Genomic DNA, 15,016 nt, shown 5'->3' with positions numbered 1-15,016 from the left:
GAATAAATTTTCTTCATGTGATTGGTCATTTCCCAAGTTTATCTTCTACCATATGATGCTGTAGAAATCAAGTGCTCCCACAAGAAACAATGGAATCAGAATTTCTCAAGCAGCCCCTATGTGACAATGTTCTGTGTATCTGCGTCCATTCCATATGTTCTCTAGGTGTGTACAGTGATATTCATGTATTATAATGTCTACAGAAGTTTCTTCATAGTTTTTTTCAAATTAAAAGCACGGTCAGACTTTTGAATGGTCTTTCAACAATATTCATTAATTATATTTGGATCCAACTATGCAGATGCATTTTTAAAATTACAGTAAGTCCCCTACATACGAACGAGTTCCGTTCTGAAAGTGCGTTCGTAAGTCCGGTTTGTTCATAAGTCCAAAAAATTAGCCTAGGTACCCAACTAACAGAGTCGGCTGTATAGTACTGTACTGTGATGGGTTTATAATACTTTTCACACAAATAATACATAAAAACAAACAAACACAAAAAATAAAGAAAACATTTTTAATCTTATAGCACAGTACCTTGAAAAGTACAGTGGTACAGTACAACAGCTGGCACACAGGGGCTGGCATCCAGTGAACAGGCAGAAGAGTTACTGACTGGAGGAGGGAGAGGAGGTGGGAGGTGGTAGAGCTGAAGGATCGTCAGCAATAGGAGACGGAGGGCAGGCTGCAATTTCACTCACGCCTGACGTTGATGGAATGCACGTTTGCATCTCTGAAAGTTCGTAACTTGAAGGTTTGTATGTAGGGGACTTACTGTAATTCTCTATGTGTGTGTGTATGCATGTATATGGGTATATATACACGTGTATGCATGCACGTGTATATGTATCTGTATATACACGTGTGTGCATGTGTGTACATAAAAACTGCAGGGCTCCGACTACTGTTTAATTTCCAGATTACTTGTGTGTCAACAGATGCTTTTGGTGACCCTATCAGACCACTCGGGACCATTCACGGATGCCCCAAACTGGAGCCTGCCAGCTGGTCACTGTGCTGTGGCACCACTGAATGTACCTGTCAGGAGAAAGCTGCTGGGGACAAAGGACAAAGCATCTGATGACACACAAGTGCACTGCAGATCCGTAGTGACGGGAAAGAAACAAGGTGGAGTCCTTAGCGTTTACTTTCAAACGCACACTGTCTGATGGCACAGGGGAGCCAGAACACGTGACTTCCAGCAACGCCAGCTCAAATGTACCTCGCGTCATGTAACCTTAGACTGTACAATATGAGTTGCCCAGATGCCATTTACTGAAAGAATATTCCAGACCTAGAGGCTGAATTTCAATTTCTTTGTCGTTCTTAAAGGTCAAGAGAAAAATGTTAAACTATGGGAAGAAGTTGGCAAGCTGTGTAGTTTTTCTCGCCTTCAAGACACAGAAGAAAATAGAGCTGCTGATTTAGAAAAAAATTCTAGTTTTAAATATGTGCCTATGATTTGGAAGCACCGTACATTGTCCAAAAAGAATTTAAACGGAAGTCTGAAAAGCTTCTTTACCTGAAAATAAGCCACCTAAGCCAAACAAACAAACCGAAGACCTCAATACATTCTGTAAATAGTACCTATTTCAAAATAATCTCTCACTCAGAGACACTCTGTGAGACTCAAGCTCAGGTGACATTGCTTTATGGCGCCCCTCGACTCCCGGGTGCCTCCCCGTGCCCTCCTGCAGGCTGTCACCATGGCTCCCCAACCCCGTCAGGTAGAGAGCTGCTCTCGGCAATGATGCCAGAATCTCCCCAGGGCGCCTCCAGCTGCACACTCAGGCCACAGGTGTGCAGCAAGCCCCTGAGCCCCTCACAGCGGTTCCTGCTGCCAAGGCACAGGGACCCTTCCCTCTTCCTATGGCTGAGCTCTTGGGAGTTACTGCTTCAAACTGTGCAAGAGGGCTTCCCTGGTGGCGCAGTGGTTGAGAGTCCGCCTGCCGATGCAGGGGACACGGGTTCGTGTCCCAGTCTGGGAAGATCCCACATGCCGCGGAGCGGCTGGGCCCGTGAGCCATGGCCGCTGAGCCTGTGCATCCGGAGCCTGTGCTCCGCAACGGGAGAGGCCACGGCAGTGAGAGGCCCGTGTACCACAAAAAAAAAACCAAAAAAAAACCACAAAAAAACATGTGCAAGAGTGAGATTCTGAAAGCACCAAGGGAGAGAGGCCTGGGAGGGTGGAAGGTGAGATTTTAGGACAAAGAGGCAGGAGCACGGAGGACAACGCACAGACCGCCTGCTACGCTGGCTGGCAGGGGACACTGCCGTGACAGTCTGGCATCTGGTGGAAGAGGTCTTCACCTGAAGGCCCACCGAGCACCCCACTGCTGTCCCCCACCCGGAGCTGCTCCCCCCTACCCGGAGCTGCTCCCTACCTAATCCCAGGTGCGGGTGGTGCTCCACCAGCGTCCAGCTGTTGTCGTCCACACAGTGACTTCTGTAAACCAGCAACTGGCACAGGTCCCTGGCTGTCGTGTCCGCCAGAATCTCCACCACTTTGCTCGTCCCGTCTTCGCTAAAGACTTTAACATCCTGCAACACAAGGCGGTGACACTTACAGATGAACAACCATGGGTTTTCAGAAATAAACACTGAAACAAAATAAACAGGAAATGTATGGACAGCAGCGCTCCAACACATGTATAATTGTTCTTCCAGGCAGCAGGTGACCAGAGGCTGCGGGTCCGCAGGCCACGCCCGGCAACACCCCCCTTCCCTTCTCCCGCCCCCCGTGGGTGCGCAGGGCACGCGGGATCACAACACAGGTTCTTACAACGCGCCCAGAACACCTCGGGGACACATGGCCAAACCAGAGTGTGTGAGCTACTTCTCTACCACCTGTCTTGGGAAGCGACAGAATTCCTTTAAAATACTGCTGGCCGTCTTGGAATTGGACATTTTACACTGGAACCAATTGTGAGAACAAACAAAGCAACAGAAGGCCCGCAGAAATCCTAACTTCCCAGCGACTCCAGCTGTTCTCCGTTTCCAGGGTCCTCAGTGCAGCAGACAGCACTCAATGCCTCCGCTGTCACCGCCACTCACCTTGTGCCCACTGAGGTGTAGGTAGAAGACGAGAAGAAGTAATGTGAATACGCTGCAATTGAAAATACTAAAAAGAAGGGCATAGTAAGAGCAGTCACAAAACCCTCTGGCCCCAGCCCCCACAAAATTACAAGCCAGCTTAGTTTTCCCCGTGTTGTTCAAAGCCATGACCTACGAACAGCTCCCAGGCTAGGGGGTGGCCAAGCAGAAATCCAGAGGATCAAAAGCCTACCCTGCCCCAGCTGCAAAACTGACGGGGTGCCGCCTTTAGGGGAAACGGGAGATGCTTCAAAAAATCTTACCTCAACAGCACGGAAAACGCAGTCAGAGGAACAAGATGGCATTTTAAATCGAGACTGTCCCTTGAAGGGGAGAATGTCCCAGCCTTTTCCCACTGTCCCTGGCAGGCAGGGACCCCTCTCCGGGCACCGATGGTGGGGACGGAGCCCCGGCGGGCAGGCTGTCTCTGGGCAGCAGGGAAGCGGCTGTGAGGCTGCCTCGGGCTCGGTCCTCTAGCTCGTGAATCAAGCCACGAGGGGCAAGCCAATCAGGTCCCTGGCCGGGCCTGATGCAATCGTCCCCCACTGCCACTCTGGAGCCCCCGCCCGAGGTGGAGGTGATGACAACACGACGACAACACAAGGCTCAGACCAACACTCCAGAAAGATCCCTGCTCATTCTTTCCCATGGCAGTGAACTAACAGGCAGGACACTCGGCCTGAGCACGTGTGTGCTCTGAACTCAGACCTGTCTGCCAAATCGCTCGGCAGCCTTGATCCCTGAAACCCACGCTGTCACTTGCGGAGCTTTCTGTGGTCTGAGTGTCAGCTGGTCTTAAAGAACTGGACGCAGCTCTCTGTCTGTCTCCGTCCTTTTTCTCGTGTTTTTGATCAAGTGCAGACTTTGAACGTTTCTTTCCACAGCGCGGAGTCTGGCAGGGCAGCGGGTTGCTGGGATGAAGTCCCACGGGGATGGCACGTTCCCACAAGGACCGTCCCAGCCGACTTAGGGCCCACTCAGCCGGAGGGGAGGCAGGACCAGCCCGGGCGACAGAGCCCTTCAGCAGGGCAGGGTCACTGCCCCCGCTGTTCCCGCCACCTCTCTGCCAGCCCCTCAACCCGGGCTGGATCAGAACTGAGGCGTCTGCTTACAGCTCCCATTTATCTTTAAAGAAATCCACCCCCTGTCTTTTCTGGAATTGACGTTGCACTCAATGACAGCTCCACTTCTCCAAAACCAATTAAATATGCAAATACAGCTGTCATGACTAAGTATATAAAAATAAAATTTAATTTCAACAGAGAAAATGTCTCTGGTCTATAGGTAAACACTTTGTAAGAACAAATGCATTAACATAAAAGAAAAACAAATTTAAAAAAAGCAATGAATTCACACAATTCCTTATATATATGCTAATTATACATAATTACATACATATATAACGTAGCTACAGCAGTGCGTGCACACAACCACCCACATCAACTATCCTAATTCTCCGTCTTTCCTAAGTTTCTAAGTGAGCTTATCTGTGACTACAATGAACATTACTTTCCCTAGGAAACTTAAATTAGGTTGAAGTGTGTTTCCCATCTCTCTCTCCAAGTCTTTTCCTGCCCAAATCATCCACAGCACCAGCTTTGAAATCTTTTCAGCCCTGCTGCACTTTTCTTTAAACTCTCTCCCTCACTTCTCTGTTGCTCCAAGGCCATGCCCCCAAAGGGCTATATATAGTCCGAGTATTAAACTCTAAGATGTGCTTTGTCATAGGGCCACGTCCCCGGCTTTCAGATCCCCAGAGCCGGCTGGGGGAGGGCCAGGAGGGGAAGCTGGGTCTGGGCTGCAGGCCTGAGACAGGAACAGACACAAAGGGACACAGGCTCCAGGACAGGACCTCGAATCCTGCGCTGCCCTCTCTGCTCCGTCCAGCTACCTCCCCCAACTCACCAGGGACTGCTGACCACAGGCGAAACAGGTCCCAAGACAGACAGACAAGAAAGCCACCACACACCCCTGCGATTTCACACTGGGAGCACGTCTGGAGCTCCAGGTAACAGTATCTGTAACGAATACACACGCACAAAGGAAGCTGTCCCCACTGTGCCTCTAAAGCCAGCAGCTCCGGAAGGAGCATTTTGCACTGTGCCCACTGGCCCTGCAGTCAGCTCCTGGGCGGTGCTGGGGCTCATCCTGGAAGGAAACGAGGGTTTCCATCTCAACCTTCAGCGCGACAGGCCTGGGCCAAAGGACGCCAGGGAGCAGGCTGAAAACTGGAAAAACCAACCAGTGAAACTTCAACTTCTGTTTCTGCACCACAAGGACCTCACAGACCATCCTGTGAGGGCGGGATGCAGAAGCGCCTCCCTGCGAGCTGGCCGAGGCCCCTGTCCCGCAGACTCATGGTTCAGCCAGGAGATCAGTGCCGAGGGCACACATGTATCGGGGGAAGACTTCCAGGGAACACACGGGTGGATCTGGGTCCTGCCAGGACAGGGGAGAACTCAGAGCGCAGATCTGCAGAGCCAGCCTGGCCCAGCCCCTCTCTGGCTCTGTGACCCCAGTGATGGAAGGCGAAACATCACTCATGACCCCCTTGGCCCAGGGGGGGCTTCAGGGGAGATGTTCTAGAATCAGACCCTCTGCAATCCGGCCTCGTCACCGACTAGCTCTGGGAACTTTGCTTAGTGGCCCAGCCTCTCTGTGCCTCACCCTTCTCATCTGTAAAATGGGGAATCTGTCAGCAGCACCAGCCTTACAGGGTCAGCCTGCCTTGGGCTAATGGGAGCCTCTCCTGAAAAGCTCCCAGCCACCTCTGCCTGCCTCCGGGGTGCCCTCGGATGGACCAAGGACCTGGGGACAAGGCAGGTTCCCACTGAAGGCCTGAGACACGGCAGCAGCGGGTGGGGATGGCGGGAGCCTGACAGCCACGACCGACTCAGGTTTGCAGTTCTGAGAAAGCAAACCTCATGACGGGGAACAATTCAACTGGAAAAACCAACCACTGAAACTCCAGCTTCTGTTTCTGCACCACAAAGGAAATTAAGTAGCTAATTGCTTTTAAAAATAAAACAATAATTTATTAAGAATAACCTATATGGGAAAAGAATCTGAAAAAGAATAGATACGGTGAGTCCCCTACATAGGAGAGTTCCGTTCTGAGAACACGTTCGTAAGTCCAATTTGTTTGCAAGGCCAACAGATTAGCCTAGGTACCCAACGAACACAGTCGGCTGTACAGTACTGTACCGTGATAGGTTTACAATGCTCTTCACACAAATAATACATAAAAGAACACACAAAACATAAAGAAAACATTTTTAATCTTACAGTACAGTACCTTGAAAAGTACAGTAGTCCAGTACAACAGCTGGCGCACAAGAGGCTGGCATCCGGTGAACAGGCAAGAAGACTTACTGACTGGAGGAGGGAGGGGAGGTGGGAGATGGTAGAGCTGAGGGATCGCCAGCAACAGGAGACGGAGGGCGACCTGCAACGTCACTCACGCCTGAGGTTCTGGTTCCTTGCTGGATTCAATTCCATCTACCCTCTTCAAAGAACGAGCCAGTGGTATCTGAATAGTAGCTGTTTTTTTCTCATCATAGATGACACGGTAGCACTGGATTGCATTCTGAACAGCTGCAACCTTTGCGTACCGTTCAACGTTCGGGTCCTGTGCCTCAGAAACTAACAGCGCCTCCTCAGATAAAGAAAACCCCCTTGCCATTTCCTGCGTCGTGAACCTCTTCCATTCTTCAGTTACTTCTTCTTCCTCGTTTCTGTTTGTTCTTCCTCTGGGCCTCCGATTCCATCAGGTCTTCATCAGTAACCTCCTCATGTTGCACGGCAAGTTCAATGAAGTCGTCCACTTGCAGATCTAGCTTGAAATGAAGACACTGTACTACTGTACTCTGTTATACAGGACTGTATAGTAAAGTACACGAACGCACAACCCCCTGTAGAGGATGCACGCACGTGACAACGTATACCAGACACGTGAACTAACTTACATGACTGGACATGCAAATGCACGTTCGCATCTTTGAAAGCTCACAACCTGAAGGTTTGTATGTAGGGGACGTATTGTGTATGTATATGTATAACTGAATCACTTTGTTAGTACACCTGAAACTAACACAACATCGTAAATCAACTCTAATATAAAATAAAAATTAAAAAAGAAACAAAGAAAAGACCAAATCAAGTTCAAGGCCACAGCCACTTAAATACTTATAAAATATGAGAACATATGCCATCTGCATGGCACAATTCTGATTCTGAAATTTGTAATAAATTCCTTGACCGTACTGCTTTTGTTGTATAAATGATAAAATGATAATGATAAAAATAAAGAAGTAATATTAAAGAGGGCATAATCATGCCACCAGCCTGAGGTCCTTTCGTTTCAGGGTTAGCAGCGGGAGGCAGGCTACCTGGCCCTCTGACTGGCTTGGCACCAGGGCCCATCTTAAAAGCCCCGAGGTGGTAACAGAAGATTCAGCCCTTCCTGGAGCTCTGCTGACGCCTTTTATGCATTCATCGTATGGAGAGGGAAGTAGAAGCCTGCATCTTGGCAAACTTGCAGGAAGGAGTTTAAGAACGGTTAGGGTTGAAGGTACGTCGTATCCACGGTCGTGGTCCCCAGCAGGCAGACAGACGCCGGGACCTCCTCCCTGCTGTCACCCGCACTCCTGCTTCGGGCCCCGGACACTCCCTGCTGGGCACGTGCAGGCTTGGGATCTTGTCTGAATTCCACAGACTTGACTTTGGCTGAGATCAACCCGTGAAAACAGCAAATGGAGGATTCTCAGCCCTTTGCCCCAGACCTGTCCCAGGTGCAGGATGTCCCGAAGGGGACAACAGCCTCCCGGTGCCTGGGCTGAGCAGAGCAGAGGGCCCCCAACCCTGCAGAGAAACCCAGAGGGTCTGCAGGGTCTGAGCCGGGGCGTTCGAGCGGCTTTGTCTCAGCTCTTCGTCATCCAACTTACTTCTTAGTTCAAAAGCTCCCTGCGTCCTGTTTAAATGCATTTTTCTAAGCTGGGCTTTTCAGTAACTCCCGAAGCCTCCTGTAAATGCTGGGGGTAAACACTTAGGAAGAAGCCAGGCTGTATCCAAGGGCCACGAGGGGGCGTCCACGGTGGTAGGGTCAATATTGAAAGGGAGGCACATGAAAAGGTGTTCCACATGGCTAATTATTAGAGAAACACAAATCAAAACTACAATGAGGTACCACCTTATACCAGTCAGAATGGCCATCATCAAAAAGTCTACAAATCATAAATGCTAGAAAGGATGTGGAGAAAAGGAAACCCTCCTACACTGTTGGTGGGAATGTAAATTGGTACAGCCATTATGGAGAACAGTATGAAGGTTCCTTAAGAAACTAAAAACAGAACTACCATATGAACCTGCAATCCCATTCCCGGGCATATATCTGGAGAAAAACATGGTCCGAAAGGATACATGCACCCCAATGTTCATAATAGCACCATTTACAATAGCCAAGTCACGGAAGCAACCTAGATATCCAACGACAGAAGAATGGATAAAGAAGATGTGGTGCATATATACAATGGAATATTACTCAGCCATTAAAAAGAATGAAATAATGCCATTTGCAGCAAAATGGATGGGCCTAGAGATTACCATACTAAGTGAAGTAAGCCAGACAGAGAAAGACAAATATCATATGACATCACTTATATGTATGTTGAATCTAAAATATGACACAAGTGAACTTATCTACGAATCAGAAACAGAGTCACAGACACAGAGAACTTATGGTTCTCACAGGGGAACGGGAGGGGTGGATTAATTAGGAGTTTCCGATGAGCAGATACAAAGCACTATATATACACAACAAGGTCCTATTGTATAGCACAGGGAGCTATAGTCAATATGTTGTAATAAACCACAATGGAAAACAATCTGAAAAAGGATATATATACAAACACACATATATACATATATATGTGTGTATATATATATATATATACACACACACACACACACACATATGTAGAAGTGAATCAGTTTGGTGTACACCTGACACAACACTGTGAATTAACTATACTTCAATTTAAAAAAAATATCAAAAGGGACTTGAGGATGGGAGGAAGTGAGAGAGTGGCATGGACATATATACACTACCAAATGTAAAATAGAGAGCTAGTGGGAAGCAGCCGCATAGCACAGGGAGATCAGCTCGGTGCTTTGTGTCCACCTAGAGGGGTGGGATAGGGAGGGTGGGAGGGAGGGAGACGCAAGAGCGAGGAGATATGGGGACATATGTATATGTATGGCTGATTCACTTTGCTATAAAGCAGAAACTAACACACCATTGTAAAGCAATTATACTCCAATAAAGATGGGAATATATATATATATATATCTAGAGAGGGAGGCAAGGCTGTGGAAGACGGGAGGTGGGAAGGGCTGAGGGGCTCCTGGTCCCGCCGGGGTCATGGGGAGGGAAAGCAGCAAAGCCAGCTGAGCCCAGGCACGTGGCGGGAGAGCCCAATGGCCACCCCAGGGCCCCAAGTTCACGCCCTCCAAGGCTGGTGGAACCATCTCCTGACCAGGCGCGGGGTGGAAGCCTCGGGACAGCAAAACAGCTCGCCCAGATGGAGGAGATGGGCCCATGGGGGCCCAGGTCTGAACCAGGGCATCTGCTTTTCGCCTTTCTGTCAGCAAGACGCTTCCCAGGAGCTGCACGAGGCTGTTGGTTCTGGGGGGCCCTGAAGCCCCCAAACGGGGCAGGCCGAGCAAGCATGGATGAAATTAGATGTACTTCAGGCTAGGGCAGGGCCGGGATGGGTTCACTGTTGTGAAAAGAAGGTCATTCTACCCATTTGTTTTCAGCTCTGGTCTAAATCAGTGATGTTCTTCTGAGCCACAGGGAATGATAACTGAAGTTGCTCCACGTAAGGATGTGGTTCTATTCACCATAGTGAAGAATATCAGTAGCATCCTGTTCCATTACAGGGACCCAAACTGACTTAAAAGAAATAAGCATCTGAGTTATAATCGATTGATTTCATGTTTCAGAAAGAATTACTGATAAAGATATTTTAAGTCCTCGCAATCCTTTCCAAAGGAGTTAAAGTTCTAGAAGAACTCACAAAGTAGTTCCTGAACGTCAACCGCGGATCCGGAGCCCCTCTGTGGACACCCTCGCTGCCTGGCACTCACGGGCCAGATTCAGGGCACACAGCCCAAATCAAACCCGAGCTGTTCAAGGGTACACAGATATATTCATTTTTTCTTACAGGTTTTCATTGTAACACATTTGGAAAATGCCTAAGGGACAAAGGAAAGAACTTGACAATCACTGACAACTCCCGGATTTGCTGTTACAGCTCTGGAGTGTGCCCTTCCAGTATTCTCTTGCACAGGTGTTTATAAATAGACGCACTGCCATGACTGGGCTCAGACGGCAGACGCGGTTTTGCAATCGGGCCGAGGAGCTTCACGTTACACCATAAACATCCACCGGGTCTTTAAGTCTCTCTGGTGCTTTAATGCCTGCGAGGGATTTCTTCACATGTCATGTTGTATCAACATGAACGTCATGCTGCCTTCCGGCGGCTTCTAGACTTTCATTCTCCTCAAGTGCTCCCTGGCACACCTTTGTACATGAGCCTCGGTGTGTGGGTTGAATTATTTTCTCAGGATAAATGGCCAGATGTCAACTTTCCTAAAGTGCCACCTCTAATAAGGGAAACGTTTCCAAGAATGGGGATGCCGGGTGTTTGGCAGAATGCGTGCTATTCCTTAAAACAGGATTTCAGGGGCACGGTGGACCCGCGGGGATCCTCTGGGTATCCCCAAACCTCCAGCTTCCCACTTAGCAAGAACTCACCAAGCACACTCTCCGTGCTGGCCCCAATCTCCCGGATGTCCCAGGGTCTCCCCAGCCATTGTCCAAGTGCATCCATTACGGAGCCTGTGAACCTGCCGGCCCTGGGTTCAAGCTCCTGCTCGCCAGTCGCTGCACGAGTTACCCCCTCTGCCCTTCGACAACCCTCAATCCCCAGCCTATGTGACAGTGAGGGACTGTCCCACAGGCTGACGGTGTCACTCAGAGAAATGCATGCAAGTCCCGTCCCACAGCAAACGCTCTGCAGATGATCATTCCAGACACACCCCACTTGTCTCCTCCTCCTGCGGGGCATCATGTGCCTTAAAAGATCCCCCTCCCCATGCACTGCAGGACCAAGACCCCTGCGGCGTCACCCAGGAAGAGGGAGCACTTGGCAGGAAGCTCACCCTGGGCTTCCGCTCCAAGACTTCTATGGGGCTTTTAGCTGTTGCTGGCCTTAGTATGTAGTTGAAAAGCCAGGTATTAGGAGTCTGCTTTGTATTTCAAGCAGCTGAAGCCCCCAACGAGAGGCAGGGATGGTCCTCAGGAAGAGAGGCCCCCATCACGGCCTGTCCATCCTGGTGGGGCGGGGGCCGTGGAGAGCTGTCCACCTACAGCAGGGGTTGACCAGATGACCCCTAAGAGACCTGATAACTTGGGTCCGTCTACGGCTCTGCTGGTGGCAGGTGGCAGGTGGCAGCTTCCGGTGGGCAGGTACCCCTGCAACGTGAATTCGGGCTGAAGCCTGCAGGGCAGCACGGGCGGGGTCTTTCCATCCAGATAGAGCCCTCAGTGGGAGCAAACTCCCAAAGCCAAGCCCTTCCTGGGTTAGGCTTTGTCTTCTGGGCAATGTCTTCCAGGGGAACTCACGGCACTAGGGCTGCAAACGTGCAGTGTAAATGCAATTCCTGTTTGAATGTGGAATTTTTTTTAATGAGATTAAGGAAGTGGGTGTCTCAACGGTATTAATGGTCCTGTTAAAAAAAAAAAGTGCCGGGCTTCCCTGGTGGCGCAGTGGTTGACAGTCCCCGGGTTCGTGCCCCGGTCCGGGAAGATCCCACATGACGCGGAGCGGCTGGGCCCGTGAGCCACGGCCGCTGAGCCTGCGCGTCCGGAGCCTGTGCTCCGCAAAGGGAGAGGCCACAACAGTGAGAGGCCCGCGTACAGCAAAAAAAAAAAAAAAAAAAAAAAAAAGTGTCAATCTTTTACAGAAACATGCTAAAAAATTTATAGGTAAATGACATGATGGCTGGAATCTGCGTCAACACGGTATATGGGGGATGTGGCTTCACAGTTGTGGGGTCTGGCTGGGGGGTACGTGGTGTTCACCCCACTATTCTACTTTTGTGCAGGCTCTAAATTCTTCATCAACAAAACCTAAACATGCCTTCGGACCCTTTAGCCTTGTGCTGCCAGAGGAAATAAAGCATATTTGAAACCTTTTCCTGCCTAATCCGTCTGAAGAATCGAACCCAGTACCTCTGGGTAGAGAAAGCAGCACCCTTCACTCCCTCGGTGGTTCCTGATGGGGGGTTAGGGTAGGGGTGGATTTTGCCCCCTGAGGGACATTTGGCAACGCCTGAGACATTTATTTCTGCTTGTCATAACTGGGGTGTGTGTGTGTGTATGTGTGTGTGTGTGTGACTACCGCCCTCTGTGGGCAGAGGCCACGGATGTCGCTCAGCACCCTCCAGGGCACAAGACGGCTTCACATCAAACGACTCCCCAGGCCCAGACGTCAAACGTGCTGAGTGCACAGCAAGGGGAATCTCGTGCTAGGAAGCAAGGTAGTACTTTGACGAGGGTGTGTCACAAGGAAATAGGAACCAGCCCCACTGGGACCCTGTGAGCGTCAAAGCGATGGCTGTAATCAAATAATAATGTGTCCTTACTGACGAATAACGGAACACACAGGTACATAACTGGGAGAGAGGGCTGCTGGTCCTCACTGCTCAAGGCCAACTCACAGATGCAGAATGAGAGCTGGCATCGCCAGACAGGATCATCCACGCGTGACAAAACCAGTCAGTGGAAGTCGGAGGGAGGAAGCATATTAACCTGGTTTCAAGTCACCTTCCTTTAAAGTACTTTTCAATTACCAAGGGAATAATGGCACCTTCACAGTGGAGAAACGTAACAGACGTGGGTAGTAAACATCCACATCGGTGATAATGGAGAAACCAGCATCACAGCGTCCTGAACTCCTGCCCCGAGAAGGACGCAGCTGGTCTGTGGCCTCTCCGCCACGTACAGCCTGACGGGGCCCCAAGGAAACTCCCCACAAACCAAAGAGGGGGCTCCGGTAACCGCTTACGTGACGAAGGACGCGGAGCAGCCAGGAAGTGCCCCCATGCGAAAGGGAATTAGAGATATTAAAACCAGTGCAGAGGGTGGTCCTGTGTTGGTTCATGAACCAGAAAAAAAGAAGCCATAAGACACATTAGCAGAACAACTAATGAACTGTGAATAAGGTCTGGATCCCTGCATGTCCTGATTTTGCAAACTGCTGTATTACAGGGAGTGTAGCACACACTAGTTATACACATGTGCATACAGATGTGTGTCTACATACATGCATATGGGACCAGGGAAAACGATTTAAAATGGGACAGCGTGTTAGCCACCAGGGAATCCGAGTAAAGGATCTAGCACAGGTCTTTGTATCATTACTGCAACTGCTCTATAGGTCTGAAGTTATTTCAATGTAAAAGTTTAAAGGACACGTTGTGCGGAAATGACGACACGGGGGTCCCCTCTGTCACTCAGCATCTCACCGGTGTCCTATCACCCACAGAGGCGAGGTCACAAAGATGACATGAGGGGACGCTTGCTTGGTTGCTCCCTTCACCAGGAGGCCCCTCCACCTTCTCCATCAAGCCTCCGTCTTCACTGTGCAGGACTCTTAAGATCCCAAATCCGCAGGCACCAGGCAGCTCAATCACGGCTGGAGTCAGTAAAATGTCCGAAACGCAAAGACGGCGTTTGGGGAGGTCAGGCCCACACAGGTGCGCAGCTGCCCCTGCCCGGGGAGGGCCCACGTGCACGCCTGCACTCTGCGAGGTGGCTGCACGACGGGACCACCAGACAGGGCGGTGACACGGCACCCCCCTGCCACTGCCTGTCCCTCTGTCGTGTAACGGCAGAGGACAGGCCACCCGTCAAAGCACTTCCCCCAGACCGTCTGCACCGCATCGAGTATCATGGGTCTGCCCTCAGGCCAATGTACTATCTTTATCTCAGACTGCGTGATGTATTTACTGGCATCCAGTTTCAGCGAACGTCTGGCTTGAGACAGGGGCAGGGAAGGTCTTAACGGTTCTTTGGGGGCAGAGGGGCCTCCAGCTGTGCCCCGAAGCATCAGCACTCCATCCGCAAGGGCAGGACATGCCAGCGCCCACCCAGCCAACACAGGTGTCCCACCCGCTAAAGCCCCACCACTGTGCTGATGCTGCTGGGAGGGGTGGGGGGCAGGGGCACAGAGCTGGATGCAAAGAACACAGGAAGCCTGGGAAGCCTGGCAGATTTACTGGAAGTTTAGAAAGAAGGGAAATTCGAGGAGCTGAGAGAGTCCTGAGTGGCTAGATTACGAAAGGACAACAGCCTCCAGACTTTTCCTCTGGGTCCGGACAACGCAGACAGTGAGTGCCGTTGTACAAATCTCAGACGGGGCTGCCACATAGGGCTACCTTTGTATTCTATTACTAGAGTCAAGAACAGGTATCTGTAGATAGAGTCTTTCCCTCTCAAAATCCCAGTTCTCCAAGATACATCTGCCAGGAATGCAGTTTATACTAATAACCTTTGCACTGCCCATAACACCTTCTCTTTGGGAAAGTAAGCTTTATCTACCGCTATGGTGAGACATTCAATATAATTCAAAAATACAGACCACGACCAAGGGTTTGTGACAGGAATTACTGAGGATTCTCTTAAAAAGCAGAACTTGTTCACTGGTATCAGTGAGCATCTCCGTTTGGTGCACTTTCAGAACTAAAATCTACAAACGGAAGCAAAACCCCTTGCTGAGGGCGACAGCCGGACCCCGAGCCTGCCGCGCCATCTGTCTGTCTGTCTGTCGGATAAGCAGGGCTTCTCAGTTCTGCTCAC

At 50.2% G+C, this 15,016-nt stretch overlaps 1 protein-coding gene across 1 annotated transcript in view; it reads right to left on the bottom strand.

Moving 5' to 3' along the window:
* Positions 1-15,016, bottom strand: part of GRB10 (growth factor receptor bound protein 10) — a gene marked incomplete at its 5' end in the record, with an annotated part of 169,571 nt that overhangs the window by 38,589 nt on the left and 115,966 nt on the right. Inside the window, one exon of the mRNA XM_079711239.1 lies at positions 2,385-2,541. Within this exon, the coding sequence (XP_079567365.1) occupies positions 2,385-2,541 (157 nt within the window). The remainder of the gene's footprint in view (positions 1-2,384; positions 2,542-15,016) is intronic.

Source organism: Hyperoodon ampullatus, assembly GCF_949752795.1.
Source record: "Hyperoodon ampullatus genome assembly, chromosome: 9".
In the NCBI taxonomy this organism is placed as follows: Eukaryota; Metazoa; Chordata; class Mammalia; order Artiodactyla; family Ziphiidae; genus Hyperoodon; species Hyperoodon ampullatus.
The sequence above is the reverse complement of the archived record's forward strand: the minus strand, read 5'-3'. Positions and strand labels throughout refer to the sequence as shown.